Here is a 19,026-nt window from a genome sequence, read left to right on the forward strand (position 1 = left end):
TGGCTTTGATTCAAATATGATTTTTTTAAAAAGTACTTTATTAAGATTTATACTATTCAGACTCTAGTACATCAACTTACATGAGCCATTTGTATTCAGACTCCACTCATTTTAGTATTTAGAAACACCCATGACAAAGAAAGCAAATTTCTGACATTTTCATTAGATTTTTACACCGAGGAATTTGTTTTCAAAAGAGTTTAGATTTGTTTTATTAATTTCAATTTTTCATCTCAGCCACCCCGAAAAGTTCACTGCCTTCTTGCCTTGTACGTAACTTGTCCTGCTCTGACCCCTCTGCTCCAGAGTCCTTTCTCGTAGCCTTGCTTTCTCCCCTGGACTCCTGTGGCCACGGAACCTCTCAGTCAGTGGATGGACTTGTGGACAGCTGTGCCCTGTGTGCTGTGGCCTCGACGCTGAGAGCCTCGTCCCCAGGCCCCTGTGCTGCCAGTCACCTCACCTTCTGCTCAGCCTCAGCGTCTCACCCACTTCTGCAGTCCGCTCCGAGGACTCGTGAGTCCTGCCTGGCTTCCTCGTCCACTTTCTGGTCAATAGACCGATTACGTGCAGCTTTCTGCGCCTTTGAAAGCTCTTAAAGGCTGTTTAGACTTCCATGAACCCTGCATATTTTATCAGTGACTGTTTTGAGTTTTATTTCTGTTGTGCTGGGGTTCAAACTCAGGACAGACATAGAACATTCTAGGCAAACCCTCCATCACCAACCTACATTTTAACTCCTAAGTATCTTAAACCACAATTCAAGGTTGATAACCATTCATGATCCATTTGCTCTCTGCTGCCTATCTCAGTGCGTAGGGAACTGAGCCATCTAGTATTTCTGAAGCTCTGATATCAAACTAGATGTTTTCCATAAAAAGTCAAATAAATCAAAACAAAGGCAAGCAATCAAAAAGCCCCACACAGATAAAAGCAAAACACCTTGTGATAATGCGTTCAGAACTCCGTACACTGTCTTTCCCCTTCAAATTCCAAAGGGATGCTCACTTGCTGGACAACGTGTAACACGAGGAAAATACCACTTCTTTTCTGTTAAATACACATACACAGACCCACAGCCTATCCCTGGTGAAGGGGGGAAGAAAGAAAGAAAAAGAAAAAAAGGAAGAGAGAAAGAAAAAGAGAAAGAAAAAAAGAAATCAGTCCTTGGAGAAAACTCTCCCTCCTAGGCTCAGTGGCTCACAAAGGCATCGCCATCGTGTGTGTGTGTGTGTGTGTGTGTGTGTGTGTGTGTGTGTGTGTGTGTGTGTGTGTGTGTGTGTGTGTGTGTGTGTGTGTGTGTGTGTGTGTGTGTGTGTGTGTGTGTGTGTGTGTGTGTGTGTGTGTGTGTGTGTGTGTGTGTGTGTCTGTGTGTGTGTGTGTGTGTGTATGTGTGTGTGTGTGTGTGTGTGTGTGTGTGTGTGTGTGTGTGTGTGTGTGTAGCTGCATGGAGGGTCTGTCAGGAAAAGATGGCTCTGCCATCTGCACACCAGGTCTCCTTTCTGCTCCTTCCGCAGTACCATTTACTCTGTCTTTTCCAAAGAAAATCATTAAAGGAGCTTCAAACACTGCAGTGCTTGTCTGGCAGCCTCCTGGCTGAGAACACTAAGTAAATAATTTATAAGAAATGCTTCATCTCATTAATGTGGTTAGATGTGAATCGTGACTCTAAGTTTTGTGACAGAGCTCACCCTCCCTCCCACCCAACAGCATATGAATACAGTTTGGAGTCCAGTCAGGATTAGGAAGCCGGCTTTTCACTTGACTACTAAAATATCTGAGGAAGGAAAAAAAAGAGAATAGTTAGCAACAGCACAAAACTCCCTCAAGTTAAAAAAGACTCTTGGAGGCCAGAGAATCTAGAGTTGAAGACCAACCTGAGCTATAGGGGACCCTGCCTACAAAAAAAGGGTGGAGGGACAGAGTGGTGGCGGTGGGTTGGTGATATGGCTCATGAGGAAGGCAGAGGCATCTAGCCTGACATGCTTTTGAGATCAGAGGACAACTTTTGAGCGTTGGTTCAATTTGATGGAGTCTGTTCTTTCCTGGCATGTGTGTCCTGGGAATCAATCTCATGTCACAAGTGCCACCTCACCCATGAGCCATCTTGCCAGCTCTGTTTGTTTTGAGAGACAGGGTCTCACGCAGCCCAGGCCGGCCTGGAACATAAGCTAATGCTTGTCTTGGGCTCCAGATCATCTTGCTCCCACTTGCACAAGCTGGGACTACAAGTCATGTCCAGAGAGAGGTGTAAAGTCAGTGTTTAATCTCTGCCTACGACCCAAACACAGAAGCTACTTGGAGGAGTTCAGAGAGTTAAAATTATAGGCGAGAGAGGCTAAGAATGAAATGTACATCAGAAAGTTTGTCTTTTGTGGTTTTTGCTTTTGTTTTTGTTTTTGTTTTTGCATAGCATGGGAAGAAACTGACATAAAAAATTATAAATGGTAAAGCAGAAAAGGTCGTATTTTTATTTCATTCCTTTCATCACTTTCCCTTCCTGCCTCCCCCCCAACACCTTCCTCTTTGTACTGGAGATTGGACCTCCCGTTTAACCTAGCTCTGAGCTACATCTCCAACCTCATTTCCTTTCTTCTACATTTGACTTCCCATCTGAGGGTGTTTCAACTTTGAAGATCGCACAAAAGTTGACAACACAGTTCAAAGTTTATTTTTAACTATGTATTTGTGCAAGTGTATGTGTGTATGCCTGTGGAGGCCAGAGGCTTTGGATCTCCTGAAGTCGGAGTTATCGGAACTCTGGGAGAGCAGCACACACTCTTAACCACTGAGGTCTCTCTCCTCCCCACCCCGTCTCTTTCCTGCCTTTTGCACATTGCTTTTTGAGATAGGGTCTCATGTAGCCCAGGCTGTCCTCAAACTTGCTATGCAGCCTAGCTCCTGATCCTCCTGCCTCACTTCTCAAGTACTAGGATGACCGCCGTGCGTGTGTGTGTGTGTGTGTGTGTGTGTGTGTGTGTGTGTGTGTGTGTGAAGCAATAAAGGAGCTGGGCATGGTGGTGTACTCGAAGCAGAGGCAGAGGGCCAGAGGCAGAGGCAGGCAGGTCTCTATGAGTTCCAGGCCAGCAAGGGATGCAGTGAAACCCTGTCTCAAAAAGAAAAACAGAACAGTGAGTGCTCTTACCCACAGAGACATCCTTCCAGTCCTTTTACCTCATTTCCCCTCAAACAGGATCTGTCACTGAACCCAGACTTTACCATTTTGGCCTCCCCAGTGCTGATTACAGAGGCCACCACTCGTGCATGTGCTGGGGATTCAGATCCAGATTCTCACGCTTGCGTAGCAAGCATCTTATCCACTGAGCTCTTCTTAGCCCCCAAGATAATGAATTTTTTTTTTAACAATAGCATATTTCTCATCAAGGAATCTCAGTGTCACTTTTCAAAGCCCTCAGTGCTCTGAATTTTGTGTCAAGGCAAAATCAAAGTGGCTGAACCTCCCAAATACAGAGGATAACCCCAGCCAGCCAGAAAGGCAGACATTGGCAGATTTAGCTTTAGTTTTGCATTTTAGTTGTAAGTATCTCACACAGATCAGAGAACAGAATATTTAAAATGTCTTAATCCACTCCATTCTCATTTTTCATTTTATTTAAAAATAAAACCTTCAGTGTTGGCTATAATCCTCTGACTGGCCGCATCATTATTCAAGGCTGTGAACGTTTTTGTGCTGCAGCTCAGCATGTCGGCCCTAAGGCACAGTGATTGGAATGGACGCTTGCATAAGCCTAGGTTTCCAGGGAACCTGGCTTGAGAACTCTTTTCTCTCTCTTGGAGCCATTGTCATTTAATTTAATAATCTTACCTCCTAGGAAATGAGAGCAGATTAAGCTATAGGTATAGACCAAGGTTTAAATGTCTTTGGGTCATCTCTCGGGATCTAAAGAAAAAAGAGATCAAAGATCAAAACTTAACATGTGCACTGTAATGCATATCTACTTTAATTTTGGCTAGAGAAATCACATCAAATCACTTAGAAAAACAAACAACAAACAAAAAGCAAAAACAAGGTCTCAATACGTGGCTGGCCCAGAACTCTCTAGAGACCAGGCTGGCCTGGAACCCATAGAGAAAGATGCACTCTGTCTCCCGAGTGCTGGGCATATGCCTGGTCATATCAAACCTTAAGGTTGTAAGACTTCTCATAAGAGAAGGCAGCACTTTTCTGGTTCCTGGAGAATTGGACCCTGACATTCTTTTCAAATGATAACTTTCATTAGTACATGACAAGAGGAAATGACTGGGTTAAGATGTTCTTTCCCACCTCTGTCTGCAGCATTAACTAAAGATGCATGGTGTGTGTTTGTGCTAGTTAAACCCCAAGCTCTCTGTACTATCCTGGGGTACAAGTTTCCTGAATTTGACTCCTTTATCTTCCTCATGGTCTAGATGTCTTTGCTGAGAATTTGTCCTTTTAGCTTTGGCTTCAGGGCCTCACTGTACTGGCTGGTTTTGTGTGTCGACTTGACATAAGCTGGAGTTAGCACAGAGAAAGGAGCTTCCCTTGAGGAAATCCCTCCATGAGATGTAGCTGTAAGACATTTTCTCTATTAGTGGTCAAGGGTGGGAGGGCCCATTGTGGGAGGTGCCATCCCCAGGCTGGTAGTCCTGGGTTCTATAAGACAGCAGGCTGAGCAAGCCAGTAGCATCCCTCCATGGCCTCTGCATCAGCTCCTATTCCAGACCTGCTTGAATTCCAGTCCTAACTTCCTTTGGTGATGAACAGCAACATGGAAGTGTAAGCTGAATAAACCCTTTCCTCCCTAATTTATTTCTTGGTCATGATGTTTGTACCGGAATAGAAACCCTGGCTAAGACAACCACAAACACATTACCTCTGCTGTGCTCATGTTTTTGTTTGAAGGGTTGACTTTTATGTCCATTTAAAATTATTTTCATTTTTTTTAAAAGATTTATTTATTTATTATATATAAGTACACTGTAGCTGTCTTCAGATACACCAGAAGAGGGCATCGGATCTCTTTACAGATGGTTGTGAGCCACCATGTGGTTGCTGGGAATTGAACTCATGACCTCTGGAAGAGCAGTCGGGTGCTCTTAACCGCTGAGCCATCTCTCCAGCCCCTATTTTCATTTTTTGATACCTTGAATCAAGCCCAGAACCTTATGTAGCCTCAGCATTCACTCTAGCTCTGAACTACAACCCCATCCCTACAAAGGGGCTAAAAGTCTGATTTTATCCCAATAATGGAAAGCTGAAAGATTTCCACAAGCATTTTATTTTCCTATTCACATAAAAATGTATATATTCATGTGGGAATGTAGCTCAGACGGAGAGTGTGTGGTTCTTTGGCTTCAATATTATAACTATAAACAAAACAATTTAAAAAAAGAGATAAAAGAAAATTCGCTAACCAGGCACACCCCTTTTATCCGAACCCTGGGGGAGCGAGTGGGTAAAGGTAGGTGGATTCCCCTGAGCTCTAGGACATCCAGTACTACCCAGTGATACTCTGTCTCAAAACAAACAAACAAACAAACAAACAAAACAAAAACAACAATTACAGCAAAACAATGAAAGAAAAAGGGAGATTTGCTGCAATCCTACCTTTCAGGACATGTTTCTAAGCTCTAATGTTTTCCTCAATTCCCACTGGAATATAGATGATGAACCTGACTTCCCTTCTCAAAGCCTTTCTTGTTGTCTCTAGTCTGTGAAGCCAGCTTATTACCCTGCCTGGGCTGGGCTAGCACCGGACAAAGGTCCTGGCCTAGTCTGAAGTAGTCACTTCTGGTAAAGGATAGGATTATTTAGTCTTTCAAAACTCAATTCCTGGCTGGGTGCTGGGTGTGGTGGCACAGCTGGTGATCCAACACTTGGGAGGCTGAAGCAAGAAGATCATCACAAGTTCAAAGCCAGCCTCCTCTACAAAATGAGACCTTGTCTGAAAAAGCCCAAACCAGGCACTGGCAAGATGGCTTAGTGGATAAAGATACTTGCTGCCAAACCTAATAACCTGAGTTTGGTTCCCGAGGCACACGGTAGAAGGACAGTTCCTGAACGTTATCTTGTGTGTTGTTTGTGAGTTCTACCCACACCCGTGTATTAATATGTAACTAAAAAATTTTTTAAAACTCAAATCACACCAAGTTAAAAAAAAAAAACTTGCTTCCTATTTTCTCCACCAAATCTGGGCCTCTTGGGTACCTTTATGTTCTAGGATGGAGAGTGATATCCAGTCAGCCTTCCCCTTGTCTGGAGTCTTTCCTAGTCCCGATTCCTAGGCTAACACTGCTTTCTCTTAGTCTTGGACTTAAATTGCCCTACACTGAGGATGGACAAGGTCCTAGAGGGATAGTACCAAAGTATCATCACGTGGTAGAGGATGCAGAGTAGAGTGGTTAGAAATCTCTCAAACAGAATGTGTGAGACCCGGGAGGTGCATGGGGCACAGTTGATGCTGCTTGGCGCATTTCTTAGAGCACTTACAGTGCATGGATCATGGACATTGGTGTTACACCTTATGTGGTACCAGCCATTATCGTTCTCTTGTGTTACTTTGGCATGGGATTTTTTTTTTTTTTGCACTTTTTGGCTGCAGTATTGGTGGTAGAATATACTGGGATGGGTCATCTGAACTTACTTGCTTATGACCAGACCCCAGCCACCGTCTTCTTCCCTTCCACTCTCTGCCTGTAAGATGTAGTCATGCACATTTGTCATCTGCAGGCCTGTTTTGCCCTTTTTATACTGTTGGATACTTAAAATAGAACTTTTACTCTAGGGTACTGAATACATTTAGTCGAAAAAATACCACCTACACTGATCCTTGCTGGTAACTGTCCTTTGTTTTTGCCCAGTGCCAGCCTCTACCCTTCTGGTCTTTACTCTGAGATTTGGCTGGCTCTTGAAACCTATGATCAAAGCCACACATTGACTAGAGAGGTCAAGGCCATTTTCACTTGTAATTGAAGTCTACTTCTTAGATAATATCTGGGGTTGATCTGTCTGGATTACTGGTCCAGCATCATTGATGGTTGCCATCAATCGAATTCATGAAAATTGTAACCTAGGATTTCTGTTTACCCTCGTTGTACAGTAAATATGGACTCAGCATTCTGGGCTATCTAAACCCTACATATTCCAAAAAAGGTTTGGTCTTGAAGTTCTTGGACTGAACTCCTAAGTCTTTAGTATATTCCACCTGGATATCTTGGGAGCAAGGTCAGGTATGAGAGTAATTCCTTGCCTATGTCACTGACTCCTAACAAAAATGTAGGCTCAGGGCTGGTGAAATGGCTTAGGAAGTAAAGGATGACCACTACAAGTTTGCACATACATACGTAAACATGAAAAAACACCTGGGCAGGCAGGTGAACCAGGAGAATCTGCTAGACAGTGAAGTCTGAAGGGCTGTGTGCAAAGGATGCAAAATTAGCCTATGAGAAAAGCCAATTAGCCCAGAGGAAGGCTGGACCCCCACACAGACCCAGGCTGGACTAAATCTAACAAATTGTGCAGTACAGGGGCATTTCAGAGTATACACCTTCTAAAACTCCAAGCTCTAGGTGGAGAGTTAACATGCCAGCGAGACATGTAAATGTATATGTAAGTTGTATATAGAATTACATTAGCAGAGTCTGTGCCTTTAGAAGTGTGTCCTTAAATATATTCCTGTGGCAAAATAGGGTGATTAAACATATATCACATTCCAGGAGACAGGAACATTTTCAGGACCTTCCTAATACTCCTTGACATCACTCAAGTGTACTCAGCCCATTTGTGTCTTCTGCTTTTGAGAGAACAAAATGACAATCAACCATACTGTCAACTTTCACAGTCTAAACAAGTGCATAGCTGTCATCTTAAATATGTGCTCTTGGAACAGTGCATGTGCACCCCGTCCTAAACACAGCAGATACTGAAGTCAAAAGCAGTCTTCTAAAATGAATAGCCACCACGTGTTGAACACCACACTTATAGGCATTGGTTGATAAACAAGGATAATTGTTATCTGGTCAGTTAGGGTCATTTGGAGTCAATGACTTAATCTCTTGTAAAACTCTGCTGAAGATTTCTGTAAAGTGTCCCTCATTCCTTTCCCTGTGTGATGCTTTCTGTGCCCTTCAGTAAAAGAGAGAATAAAGCCCTTTGTCAGAGACAGACACCCAGACACACAGACCTTTACTTGCTGAGCTATCTCACCACCTCTCAAGTGACTTTTCCAAATGAATAGCTTTATTTCAGATAAATGCTGCTACTGATATAAGCTGTTGGGGGTAAAAAAAAATCAGCAGACCACAGGAAGACAGGTTGGTTTTCTGAATTAAGATAGCCACCCAAGGGCTGGAGAGATGGCTCAGCGGTTAAGAGCACCCGACTGCTCTTCCAGAGGTCATGAGTTCAATTCCCAGCAACCACATGGTGGCTCACAACCATCTGTAAAGAGATCCAATGCCCTCTTCTGGTGTGTCTGAATACAGCTACAGTGTACATATATAATAAATGAATAAATCTTTAAAAAGAAAAAAGATAGCCACCAACCAGGAGAGCACAGTTCGGTGAGATGGAGGCCAGCATGAACTAAATGAGAAACTCTGTACTCAGTGGCCCTTTGGTTTGGACCACACCATATGTTCTTCAGATCTGTTCCTCAGGGCAGGGCACTTTCCTTTTTTCTCTGAGATAGGGTCTTATGTAGCCCTGTCTTGCCTCAAATTCATTATGGCTGAGTATGGCTATAACCTTCTGATCCTCTTGCCAGCAGGGGAGGTGTCAAATTTAAAAAGTATAAACATTCAGAAATGGTATTAGAGTGTTGGACGCAGTTCATATGTAGAGTGTACACCAAGCCTGCGTGAAAACCTGCTTCTCATTGCTGGCACTCCAAAAACACAACACACTATCTCCACCACGTCCACCAAAGCAACGCCAGAGAAGACTGGTTCTGTAGTAGAATGACTGCTGGGTCAAGTGTCACCAGTTACTGCAGGGATAAATCCAGTCCTTCCTCCTGGGCTTCCATGTTTAAAGCAGAACCAGTTTTACAAGCTATGTGCCAAACCTCTTCCAAGACGGCATAAGGGCTGAGAGAATAATGTGGGGAAGAATGAGTTTGTGTGCATACATGCACATACACGTGTCTCAGGAGAGTAGGTGTGCATACATGCACATACACGTGTCTCAGGAGAGTAGGTGTGCATACATGCACATACACGTGTCTCAGGAGAGTAGGTTCAGTACTTGTGGGGAGACTATAGCCTGAGAAGTCAGTACAGCCATACAGCCTGTTCCTGTCTTCTGGCTCCAAGAATCCATGTGACTGAGGCATGTTTGTGTTGGGCCAAGGCCCTGCTAATTATCTGTGGCTGTGATTGTAGCAGACTACACCGGGGCTGCGTGTTTCTACGTGATGCAGTACACGCACCCCAGGAAATGGAACACAGACTGGTACCAACCCTCTAGTGCAGAGAAACCTGAGCTGGCTGTAGGATGAGGTCCAGCATACCTCATACTGAGTGGCTAGTACAGGTAGACGGAACATTGTGCAGGGCATTATCTTCTCACCTCTTCTCCTCTGCCGTCTGGGAGGAAGGAGACCCCTTAAATGTTACTAAGGGTCACTGAGTTTGGGCATCCTGAGAAAAAAGCAGGCAGAGAACATGAGATATGGGGATGGCAAGAAAGGAAGGGGAGTCAGTGACAGGAGGTACCCTTAGGGTTTTTAGGTGAAAGGCAAGCCTCCAAAAGCTAGGTCAGCCACTTAAACAGTAGTGGGGCTTGTCTAGGGCGTGGCTTGTCTGGGACGGGGCTGGCTGTTTGGAATGGAGACTCATCGAAGAAGGAAAAGACTTTCCCTGAGTGGTGGTTGGGAGTCTCCTCTGTGACTCAGCACTGACAAAGCTGCTATTCAAAATGTGCTATGAACTAAAAACCCATTTGCAAACTTGTTTCTGGGCGGAGCTTTTCGAGTTTAGCTTCCTGGAAATGGAAACAATTTGATAATTGGTTTACTTATATTTCTACTCGTTTATCCCATAGAGCTCATGTTTTCTTTCTTTTTTTCCTTCTTCCTGGTGCTGGGGATTGAATATAGGGCCTTGTGAGACCAGGCTAGCACACCCCACATCCAGAGCCCTCACAGAGCATGGTTCTGGACCACACCCAACATTCAGAGCTCTCAGACAGATCCAGGTTTGTTCCTGTGTTCATTCTTCCTTTCTTATTTCCTCTCTGACTTCCTTTTTTTTTTTTTTTTTTTTTGGACAGGGAGCTATGTTGGAACTCTCTCTGTAAACCAGGCTGGCCTTAAACTCATAGAGATCCACATGCTTCTGCCTTTGTTGGAATAAAGGCATGTACCCCCTTGTCTGGCTTTTTTTTTTTTTTTTTTTTTTCTTTTTTCTTTTTTTCGGAGCTGGGGCCCGAACCCAGGGCCTTGCGCTTGTTGGCAAGCGCTCTACCACTGAGCTAAATCCCCAACCCCATCTGGCTTGTTTTTTAATCTATCAACAGATTCCCCAAGATAACATTTTCCCCCCTCTAACTTATAAGAATGTGAAATCTTTCTTGTCTTAAAATTGTAACAATTTTTCTTTTTCAAATCTTGTTTTAGGGCTAATGTGATGTCCAAAATTAACCTGTAAGCTACACCTATCCAAGAATCAGGTAGCTTCCTGGAATGCTGGGAGTTATAGTTGGTGGAAAATAATACATCATGGGAAAGTACAGTGGCCTATATGTGTCTGGGTTCATTGCAGCTGGGAAATTCCAGGGAATGGCCCAGACCAAAGTCCATCTCTGGGCTAGTTTGGTCAGTTTTTAATATTTAATAAAACTTGCTTTAAATTTGGCTGAAAATAGTAAAATTGGTTTTCTTTGGTTAATCTCAGTAATAACCTGGCTAAACACTGGTTTAGCAGGTCTATCCCTGGAACCTATGTAAGGAGAGAATAAACTTCTAAAAGTTGTCCTCTGATTGCTACACAGTCTTCATGGCATGACTGTACAAAGACACACACACACACACACACACACACACACACACACACACACACTCTCATAGAGAGAGAGAGAAGAAAAAGTTAGTTTAAAAAATCTCATTTTAAAACTTTAAAAAAAAGTGTTTTTTAGAATCTTGATTTGAAACTTTACTATGTCTCTTTTTAAAAATATGTTTAAGGGATTTTTTTCTGATGGAATTGTAAATAATTAAACGAAACACATTTTTCTTCCTCCATCACCAAAAAGAAAATGACGTAGAGTGAGTGCTTTCATTTGTGTTGAGGCCATCAGACTGGGTCAGGGCGGAACCATCAGCACTGCTACACCAGAGATTAATTTCAAGAAAGAACCAAACCCAAACACTCAAACAAGCAGAGCTCTGTACAGGGCTGATGAGAAGGCTCGCCTGGTGGGCAAAGCCACTTGCAACTAAGCCTTCCCATCCCAGTTCCTACTGTGGGACCCACAGAGTGAAAGGAGAACTGCCTCAAGCCAGTTATCCTCTGACCACCACAGCCTCACACACACACACACACACACACACACACACACACACACACACACACACATAATAAATGAGTGTCAAACCAAACACAACACACGCAACCTTGAAAAACAAAACTATAACGAAAGCTTACTCAATGGGATTTTCATTTTGTTTTGATAACAAAATGTCCTAAATTTGGTTGTTGGTGGTGATACATGCTTTTAATCCCAGCAGAGGCAGGCAGAGCTCTATGAGTTCAAGGTCAGCCTGGTCTACAGATTGAGTTCCAGGACAGCCAGGGCTACAGAGAAATCCTGTCTTTAAAAAAACAAAACAAAACAAAAAAAAAAAAAAAACAAAACAAAACAAAAAAAACTTAAGTTTCTTGATAATTTACCCATGAAAATGGAAACATGGCTTTTAGTTGTAAGTTCTGTAAGTTTCTGTTTGTTCTGGCCTCAGGAGGTCAACTTGGTTTAATGTGGAAATATTTACCACCCTCGTAGGAGAGGCCTGTTTTGAAGGTCATTAACAGTTATGGGTGTTTAGGGAAAATTTTAATTCTAGTGTTTATGGAGCAACTCATATTTACCCAGTATTTTTACGTGCATTATTTCCTTTACTTCCAAGGGAAAAGTACTGAGTGTTTTACCATCATTTCTGTTTAAGAAAAACATCCAGGTAAGTTGTTATTTCTCTAATGGCAAGGAAGAGGTTGCCAAGTGAGGAGGTCCGGAACTTTCCTAGGCTTGTGTTCTAGCGCACGGACCTTTCCTAGTCATTTCTCACTTCCTTAGTCATTAGAACAAGTTGTATGTTTTTTATTTCAAAACTCAAGGATTAAATACAACATCTGCTACTATTTATGTTCTGTGTGCATGTGAGTGCAGGTGCCCACAGAGTCCGGGAGAAAGTGGTTGTGAGTAGTCTGATGGGGTCCTCAGGAATACAAACAAGTGTTCCTAACCTCTTCTTTCCTTCTATCGCCCCTCTCGTCTGTCTGTCTGTCTCCCTCTCATTCTCTCTCTCTCTCTCTCTCTCTCTCTCTCTCTCTCTCTCTCGCTCTCGCTCTCGCTCTCTCTCTGCAGGGTCTTGTTCTGTAGCTCTGGCTAGCCCCAGAATTCACTAGGTAAACTATAATCCTCCTGTCTGTGCCTTCTGAGTGAAAAAAAAAAAAAAGTACTTATTTTAGCCATGGTTACTGCATTCTGGATAATTGTGAATCATTATATATCCTCTTGACTTTTTTTCCCCCAAGACAGGGTTCCTCTGTGTACTTCTGTTTGTCCTGGAACTCACTCTGTAGACCAAGGTGACCTTGAACTTGGAGATCTACCTGCCTCTGCCTCCTGAATGCAGAAATTAAAGGTGGGCATCACCACTGCCTGGCTATCCCCTCGACTTTTATTTTTCTTTGTCTCTGGGCTTGGGACCAAACCCAAGACATTGCATATGCTATTGAACTACAGCCCCAGCTTTAGACCAGCATATACTTCAACTGAAAGACATTGTGGTCAGTAAGGTGGCTGTCAGGTCTCAGAAACCCTGGATGAACGGCTGAGGTACTTATTTACATATCAAAGCTGACACCCGCCACTCTCCTAGCACTACTAGTACCTGTGGCTCCTCCCAGGTCTACTCATCCGCCCCCACCCTAAACCCCTCCCTCCTGGGAGCTAGGCTTCCTCTTTCCTTCCTCCTGCTTGGCCCTTGTATAACACGGCTGTTACAGTTTGCCTATACCATTGCTTGGCATCGTGGCCTGGGTTGCCTTGGTATTGCGGTGACTCCTCTCTTGCTCTCCCTCCCCCTCTCCTCTCATGTTCAGGTTTAATCTGCTGGCCATGGTTAGCTTGGACTCTTCCCTCCGCCTGCTTTCTCTATAATAGAAATGTTCTTCTCCTTTTATTTCATATTTTAATTCAGTGGCACAGGCCCTGTAACCCAGTACTTGGGAGGTGGAGGCAGGAGGATCAGTAATTCAAAGTTACCTTGGACTACTTAGCAGATGTAAGGTCAGTATGGGCTATGTAAGACTGTAGCCTGCATGTAATAGGCTTTCTTACAGGATGCTGCCATAAACTGTTCCCAGAGACCTGCAGTTTACACCCCTGAGAGGAGTGCCTCTCCCTCCTATCCCACCCTCCAGTGTATGCCGTGCCTCCTGCCCACTCTTCAGCAACACATTAGTTCCCTCCAGGGCATTATGCAAACAGCTTCACCCCCCTATTAAACTTGAATTCTGAGTACACCTGGTGATGGTGAAGAGAAATACTCTCTGAGCTTTGCATTGTTTCTCTGTCCCTGTTTGAACTCTGAGCTATCTGGAGTAAAAGCTTTACAGGATGTCAGTAAAGTATCTGGGCAGCAAATCCATCCACCCATCCATCCATCCATCCATCCATCCATGGATCCATGGATCCATCCATCCATCCATCCATCCATGGATCCATCCATCCATCCATTCGTCCATCCATCCATCCACATACATACACACAGCTACCCCATGTGCATAAATTCCATACATACACATACATCATACATATGTGTTTGTATATATCTCTATCTCTATATATACACACATGCATCAGACACACATATGTGTTTATATATTATCATATACATACATCATATACACATATATATGTTTGTATACACACATCTCATACAATTTGTTTTTTAAAACAGGGTCTCACTATGTAGTCCAGGCTGGCCTCAAAATATGATCCTTCTGCTTCAGCTTCCTAAGGGCTTTTGCTAGCCTTATACCCACCCACTTTGAGTCAAGGCTAGGCCAGGTTCCATTCTCTACCCACAGGAGCATTCTTGAGTAGAAAAGTCTCAGAATGTACTGACTGATGCTTGCTAGTCAATGGATTTAAAGGTCAATATGCTTAGCCAATCAGTTTGAACTGTAACCTTGCTGAGGTAACCTGTGCCTCTAAAAAGTATAAAAACTGCTTGTAATAGCCATTTGGGGTTGCCTTCTAGTCACTTTCCTTGAGGGACTGATTGAGGGTCGACCCTGATGTGCTGGAAAATAAACCTCTTGCTTTTGCATTGATCTGCGCCTTGGTGTCTAACTTGGGGGCATTTTGAAGTAAGTACCACTGACCGAGGGTCAGGGTTGTACGTACCCACGGCTGTTTTTCATTGGATAGAGGAATATTAACATTTTTTGAAGATTATTTTGTGTGTTTCTGGCCTTCTGTAAAACACTGTCAAAGTCCTCTTTGCTCTCCTTGGGACACTTCGATCAAGGCTGGCTTTGAGTTATTTCCTCTTTGCTAATAATCAGCTTACACTAATCTTTTTTTTTTTCCTCCATCTTTATTAAATTGGTATTTCTTATTTACATTTCAATTGTTATTCCCTTTCCCAGTTTCCCTCCCACCCCTCCCACTCCCCTTCTATATGGGTGTTCCCCTCCCCATCCTCCCCCCATTACTGCCCTCTCCCCAACAATCACGTTCACTGGGGGTTCAGTCTTGGCAGGACCAAGGGCTTCCCCTTCCACTGGTGCCCTTACTAGGCTATTCATTGCTACCTATGAGGTTGGAGCCCAGGGTCAGTCCATGTATAGTATTTGGAGCTTACACTAATCTTAAAAGGGTAGAATGGTTTGAATAAGAATGCTCAGTCATCAGGGAGGGGCACTATTTAGAGGGATTAGAGGGTGTGGCCCTGCTGGAGGAAGTGTGTCACTAGGGGTGGGCTTTGGGCTTTCAGAAGTGTAGTTAATGCCCTATTGCTGTGAAGAGACACCGTGACCAAGGCAACTATTATGGTTGGGCGTCACAACATGAGGAACTGTATTAAAAGGTGCATAGCATTAGGAAGTTTGCAAACCACTGGTTTAGCCCACTGATCAGAGAGCTCTAGGCCCAGTGAGGGAACTTTATTTAAAGTAATAATAACAGTAAATAATAATAAACACACACATGCACACAATGAACATAGTCATAGTTATTTCTAGTTGAAAGGATCACGGTTGATTTCAGCTTCCACCTTACTCTTTCTAAGGTGGACATGTGATTGATTGATTTGGCAGTGCCTCATCATGCAGAACCTGGCTATTCTGTAATCCACTGTGTAGACCAGGCTGGCCTAGAACCCACAAACGTATTTCTCCCTCCCAAGTGTTCCATCAAGCATAGCATGTGTGTCTTTTATAAAGACAAAATGTAAGACACTTTAAAATGGGGCTCACAATATCAAATATAGGTCCTACCATGAAGCGATGATATCTAGGAACAGTTGATGAGTATTTTAGAAACTTTGAGACTGCTCTCATATTGACAAGAGTATGTGAATCGTGGGCATTTACGTAATTACTAGACAACTGGTGTCCACCAGGGCATATTGACAAGGTCTCAGCAAGGAATCGTCAGACTTGGAGGAAAAAGCCGTCTCACCCCATGTGCCTCAGAGCCCAGAGGCCTGTCTGAACCGTGACTAAGAGAGTAGTGATTCACTCCTTCCCACTGTATACGAAGGCTCTGCCAAACGGCCGGTTGGCTAAGACCATCCTGAATCTGTGGAAATGCAGGAGCCGTGAGAAGGCTGAGGAGGAGCCTCGGGCGGGCGAGCAGGGAAAATTCCGAGAAGCCCTTTATTATGTGTGTTTGGTTTCCTTACTCCACTACCGTTCCAGAGCAGGATGCTTTGTAAACTGGGAGCGAGAGCACTGTTTTGAAGGTCACATGCACTTAAACTTCCGAGTAAGAGACAAGGTGCTCTCACAGTGGCCATGTGACGAGCAAGGCCAGGACAGTGCCATGCAGGAGCCCTGAGTTGCAAGCGTCTGCTCCTTGCCCGGGTTCATGGAGGAGGCACCGGTCGGAGACAGATGACTGCCCTCACTGCTGTGTTCAGCAGAGTGAGATAAATGTCTGAACCACTGCTGGGCAATTCTGCCTCAGCCTTCCAGCTGCCACGATTGCAAGCATTTGCTACCACGCCCGACTGTGTGATCTGCTGCTATCGCTTTATAGCTTGATTAACTAGACACAGGCTAGGTCACCGACTGACGAAGAAGCCAAGGGAGCAGGAAGTAGAAATGAACAGAGTAGCTCCCTACCATGTCGGTGAACCGGTCTGCACAGGCCATCCGCACCCGCTCTGGGGTTGCTGGGCTCTTCACTGTGAAGTCCTGCGCTATGTCTCTTTGTCTCCGTGCCGCAGCCACTGCATCAGCAATGGCGAAAAATACGGATGACCCTAGGAACATCCCGGACTCCCCGAGGCCCTGCAGGAAAACACATAAATACATTTGTCTATTTTATTGTGTTTTGTTTTTTGTTTGTTTGTTTGTTTGTTTTTTCCTATTCTTTTTTTTTTTTTTTCAGAGCTGGGGATCGAACCCAGGGCCTTGCGCTTGCTAGGCAAGCGCTCTACCACTGAGCCAAATCCCCAACCCCTGTTTGTTTGTTTTTTGAGACAGGGTCTCACTTTGTGGCTCTGGCTGCTCTGAAATTCACTATGTAGACCAGGCTGAACTCACAGAGATTACATGCTTCTTCAACACATCTGTTTTAAAAGCTTCTATAGTAGACAACAAGCTACTTTGGGACAGGTCATCTCGTTCAGTGTTGTAGCCTTAATCCCTGGCATTCAGCCCTATAAATGGCTTCTGAAATTTGAACTTTCTGCATCTTCAATTCTGTCTGGGTTAAATATTTGTTCTATGGGAAAGGGATGCATGTGTGTTTACATGTGTGTGCAAAGGTGTCCATGTGTTTCTGTGGGGTAAGAGAAGGGCACCCTGATTAGAACAGTCAATGGTTTGAACTTGTCAACTTTATAAGCAGAGGGGGAAATAATCCCTCGTTATGACTCTGGGGCTAAGGGAAGCAGGGTAGTTGTCTGAGCTTGCTTTTCATTGCTGGGGTGAAACAACACAATCAAACGCCATTTGGGAAGAGTTCATTTGGCTCACAGATCCTGATCATGAAGAGAAGCCAGGGCAGGAGTTCAAAGCAGGAACTAACATAGAGGCTGTGAGGAAACGCTGCTTACTGACTTGCTCTCAATGGCGTGATCATCCTGGCTTGCCCAGGGATAGGAATGATCATAGTGGCTCTCCCACATCAGTGCCAAATCAAGAAAATGTCCCACAAACTTGCCTACCAGCCAGTCTGATAGAAGCATTTTCTCAGCTAAGTTCCTCTCCCCAGAGGACCCTGGCTTGTGTTAGCTGACAGCTTACTAACTAATACAATACTGTAGGAGTGGAAGAGTTGGACGGTGACAAACCTTCACGTGTAGGCAATGGGCAGGGAATGCGAGTGAGGTGTGGGCAGGTGAAGAGGAGGAACAGGGATGTGGAGAGACAGAGACCCCCTCCGTGATGTCTGATGGGTCAGCTGTTCTTTGCTTCTGGCTAATTGTTACCTTCCATGAACTCACCCAAAATGACCAGATCCTTCCCCCTTCTCAGAAGAGGTTCTGTATTGTGGCTTTTGTTTTGTTTTTGGTGGTGGTGGGGATTGAACCAGGGCCGTGTGCACACTAAGCAAGCGTTCTCTCCCTGACCTTTACCCCCAATCTTTGCTTTCATTTTTTGGTTTCTGAGACAAGGTATTACTGTGGAACCCAGACTGTGAAATGCACTGTGGAGTTCACCAGGCTAGGTTTGAATATCTAAATGTTTTCCTGCTTTTACCTTCTGAGTAGGACCATAGGCACTTGCTCATCACCATGCCTTTCTTAGTCCTTATGTGTCCTCCAGAAAGATCTTGCTTTATAGCCTAGGCTGGCATTGAGTTCATGATCCTTCTAACTATTAAGTGTTGGGGTTACTGGATACCCACCATGCCGGACGCCCTGCCTGGGTACTCTCTATCTGAAGCTGTTCTCCATAGGCTCTGGGCTGCCTCTGGCCTTCCCCCCCCTCAGATGGCTTCTAGTCCATCAAGAGTCTGAAAGCCCTATTGGTGCCCCTTCTTTTGAATCTGTGATGGTCTTGCTAACCCAAGTCCAGAGGCGATACCTAGGCTGAAGAGGAATTCAGTTTGGAAATGATGAAATTCCTGCAGATATATTTTTCTTGTCCCAGAAAAGAAAATCAATTTATTCCTGAATGAAAAAAAATGTAAGACAGACAGACAGACAGACATGACTGTTTCTAGGAGAGGTTTATTGTAGAGAAAAGGGGAGCAAAGGCAGAAGCAGGGACATCTGCGAGTCTGGAGTGAACATGACCAGAGCCAGGCCAGTGAGAAGGGAGAGGGGAGGGTCAGGAGACCAATAGGCCACGGAGGTACAGCGTGGGCCAAAAGAGGCTGGTAACCAAAGGACTGTAGGAGATAGGAAGGGCAGCTGGGGGAAGGGCAGCCCAGGCCCTGGGCTGGAGAAGTTTGAGGTAGGGGTAGAGTATGCCAGTCATATCTTGTAACAGGTAGGGACTGAGGAATGCTGGGGGAACTTGCCGGCCAGGTCTACTTTGGTATGTTAAATGTCGTTTATCCAGGTTTGAGATGTAACAAGTCCTAGATAGTTTCCTCAAAGATTTTTTTAAAAATCTTTTTTTTTACAGTTCAGTCTTTATTCCCCT

General features: G+C 44.2%; 1 protein-coding gene across 1 annotated transcript in view; it reads right to left on the bottom strand.

Annotated features, from left to right (window-relative positions):
* Positions 1-1,394: 1,394 nt before the first annotated feature.
* Positions 1,395-19,026, bottom strand: part of LOC116899433 (aldehyde oxidase 2) — an 86,604-nt gene continuing 68,972 nt past the window's right edge. Inside the window, exons 34-36 of the mRNA XM_032901187.1 lie at positions 16,552-16,719; positions 3,824-3,898; positions 1,395-1,774 (exon numbers count right to left, since the gene is read on the bottom strand). Coding sequence (XP_032757078.1) covers positions 3,845-3,898; positions 16,552-16,719 — 222 coding nt within the window. The 3' untranslated portion in view covers positions 1,395-1,774; positions 3,824-3,844. The remainder of the gene's footprint in view (positions 1,775-3,823; positions 3,899-16,551; positions 16,720-19,026) is intronic.

The sequence above is a fragment of the Rattus rattus genome, chromosome 4, assembly GCF_011064425.1.
Source record: "Rattus rattus isolate New Zealand chromosome 4, Rrattus_CSIRO_v1, whole genome shotgun sequence".
In the NCBI taxonomy this organism is placed as follows: Eukaryota; Metazoa; Chordata; class Mammalia; order Rodentia; family Muridae; genus Rattus; species Rattus rattus.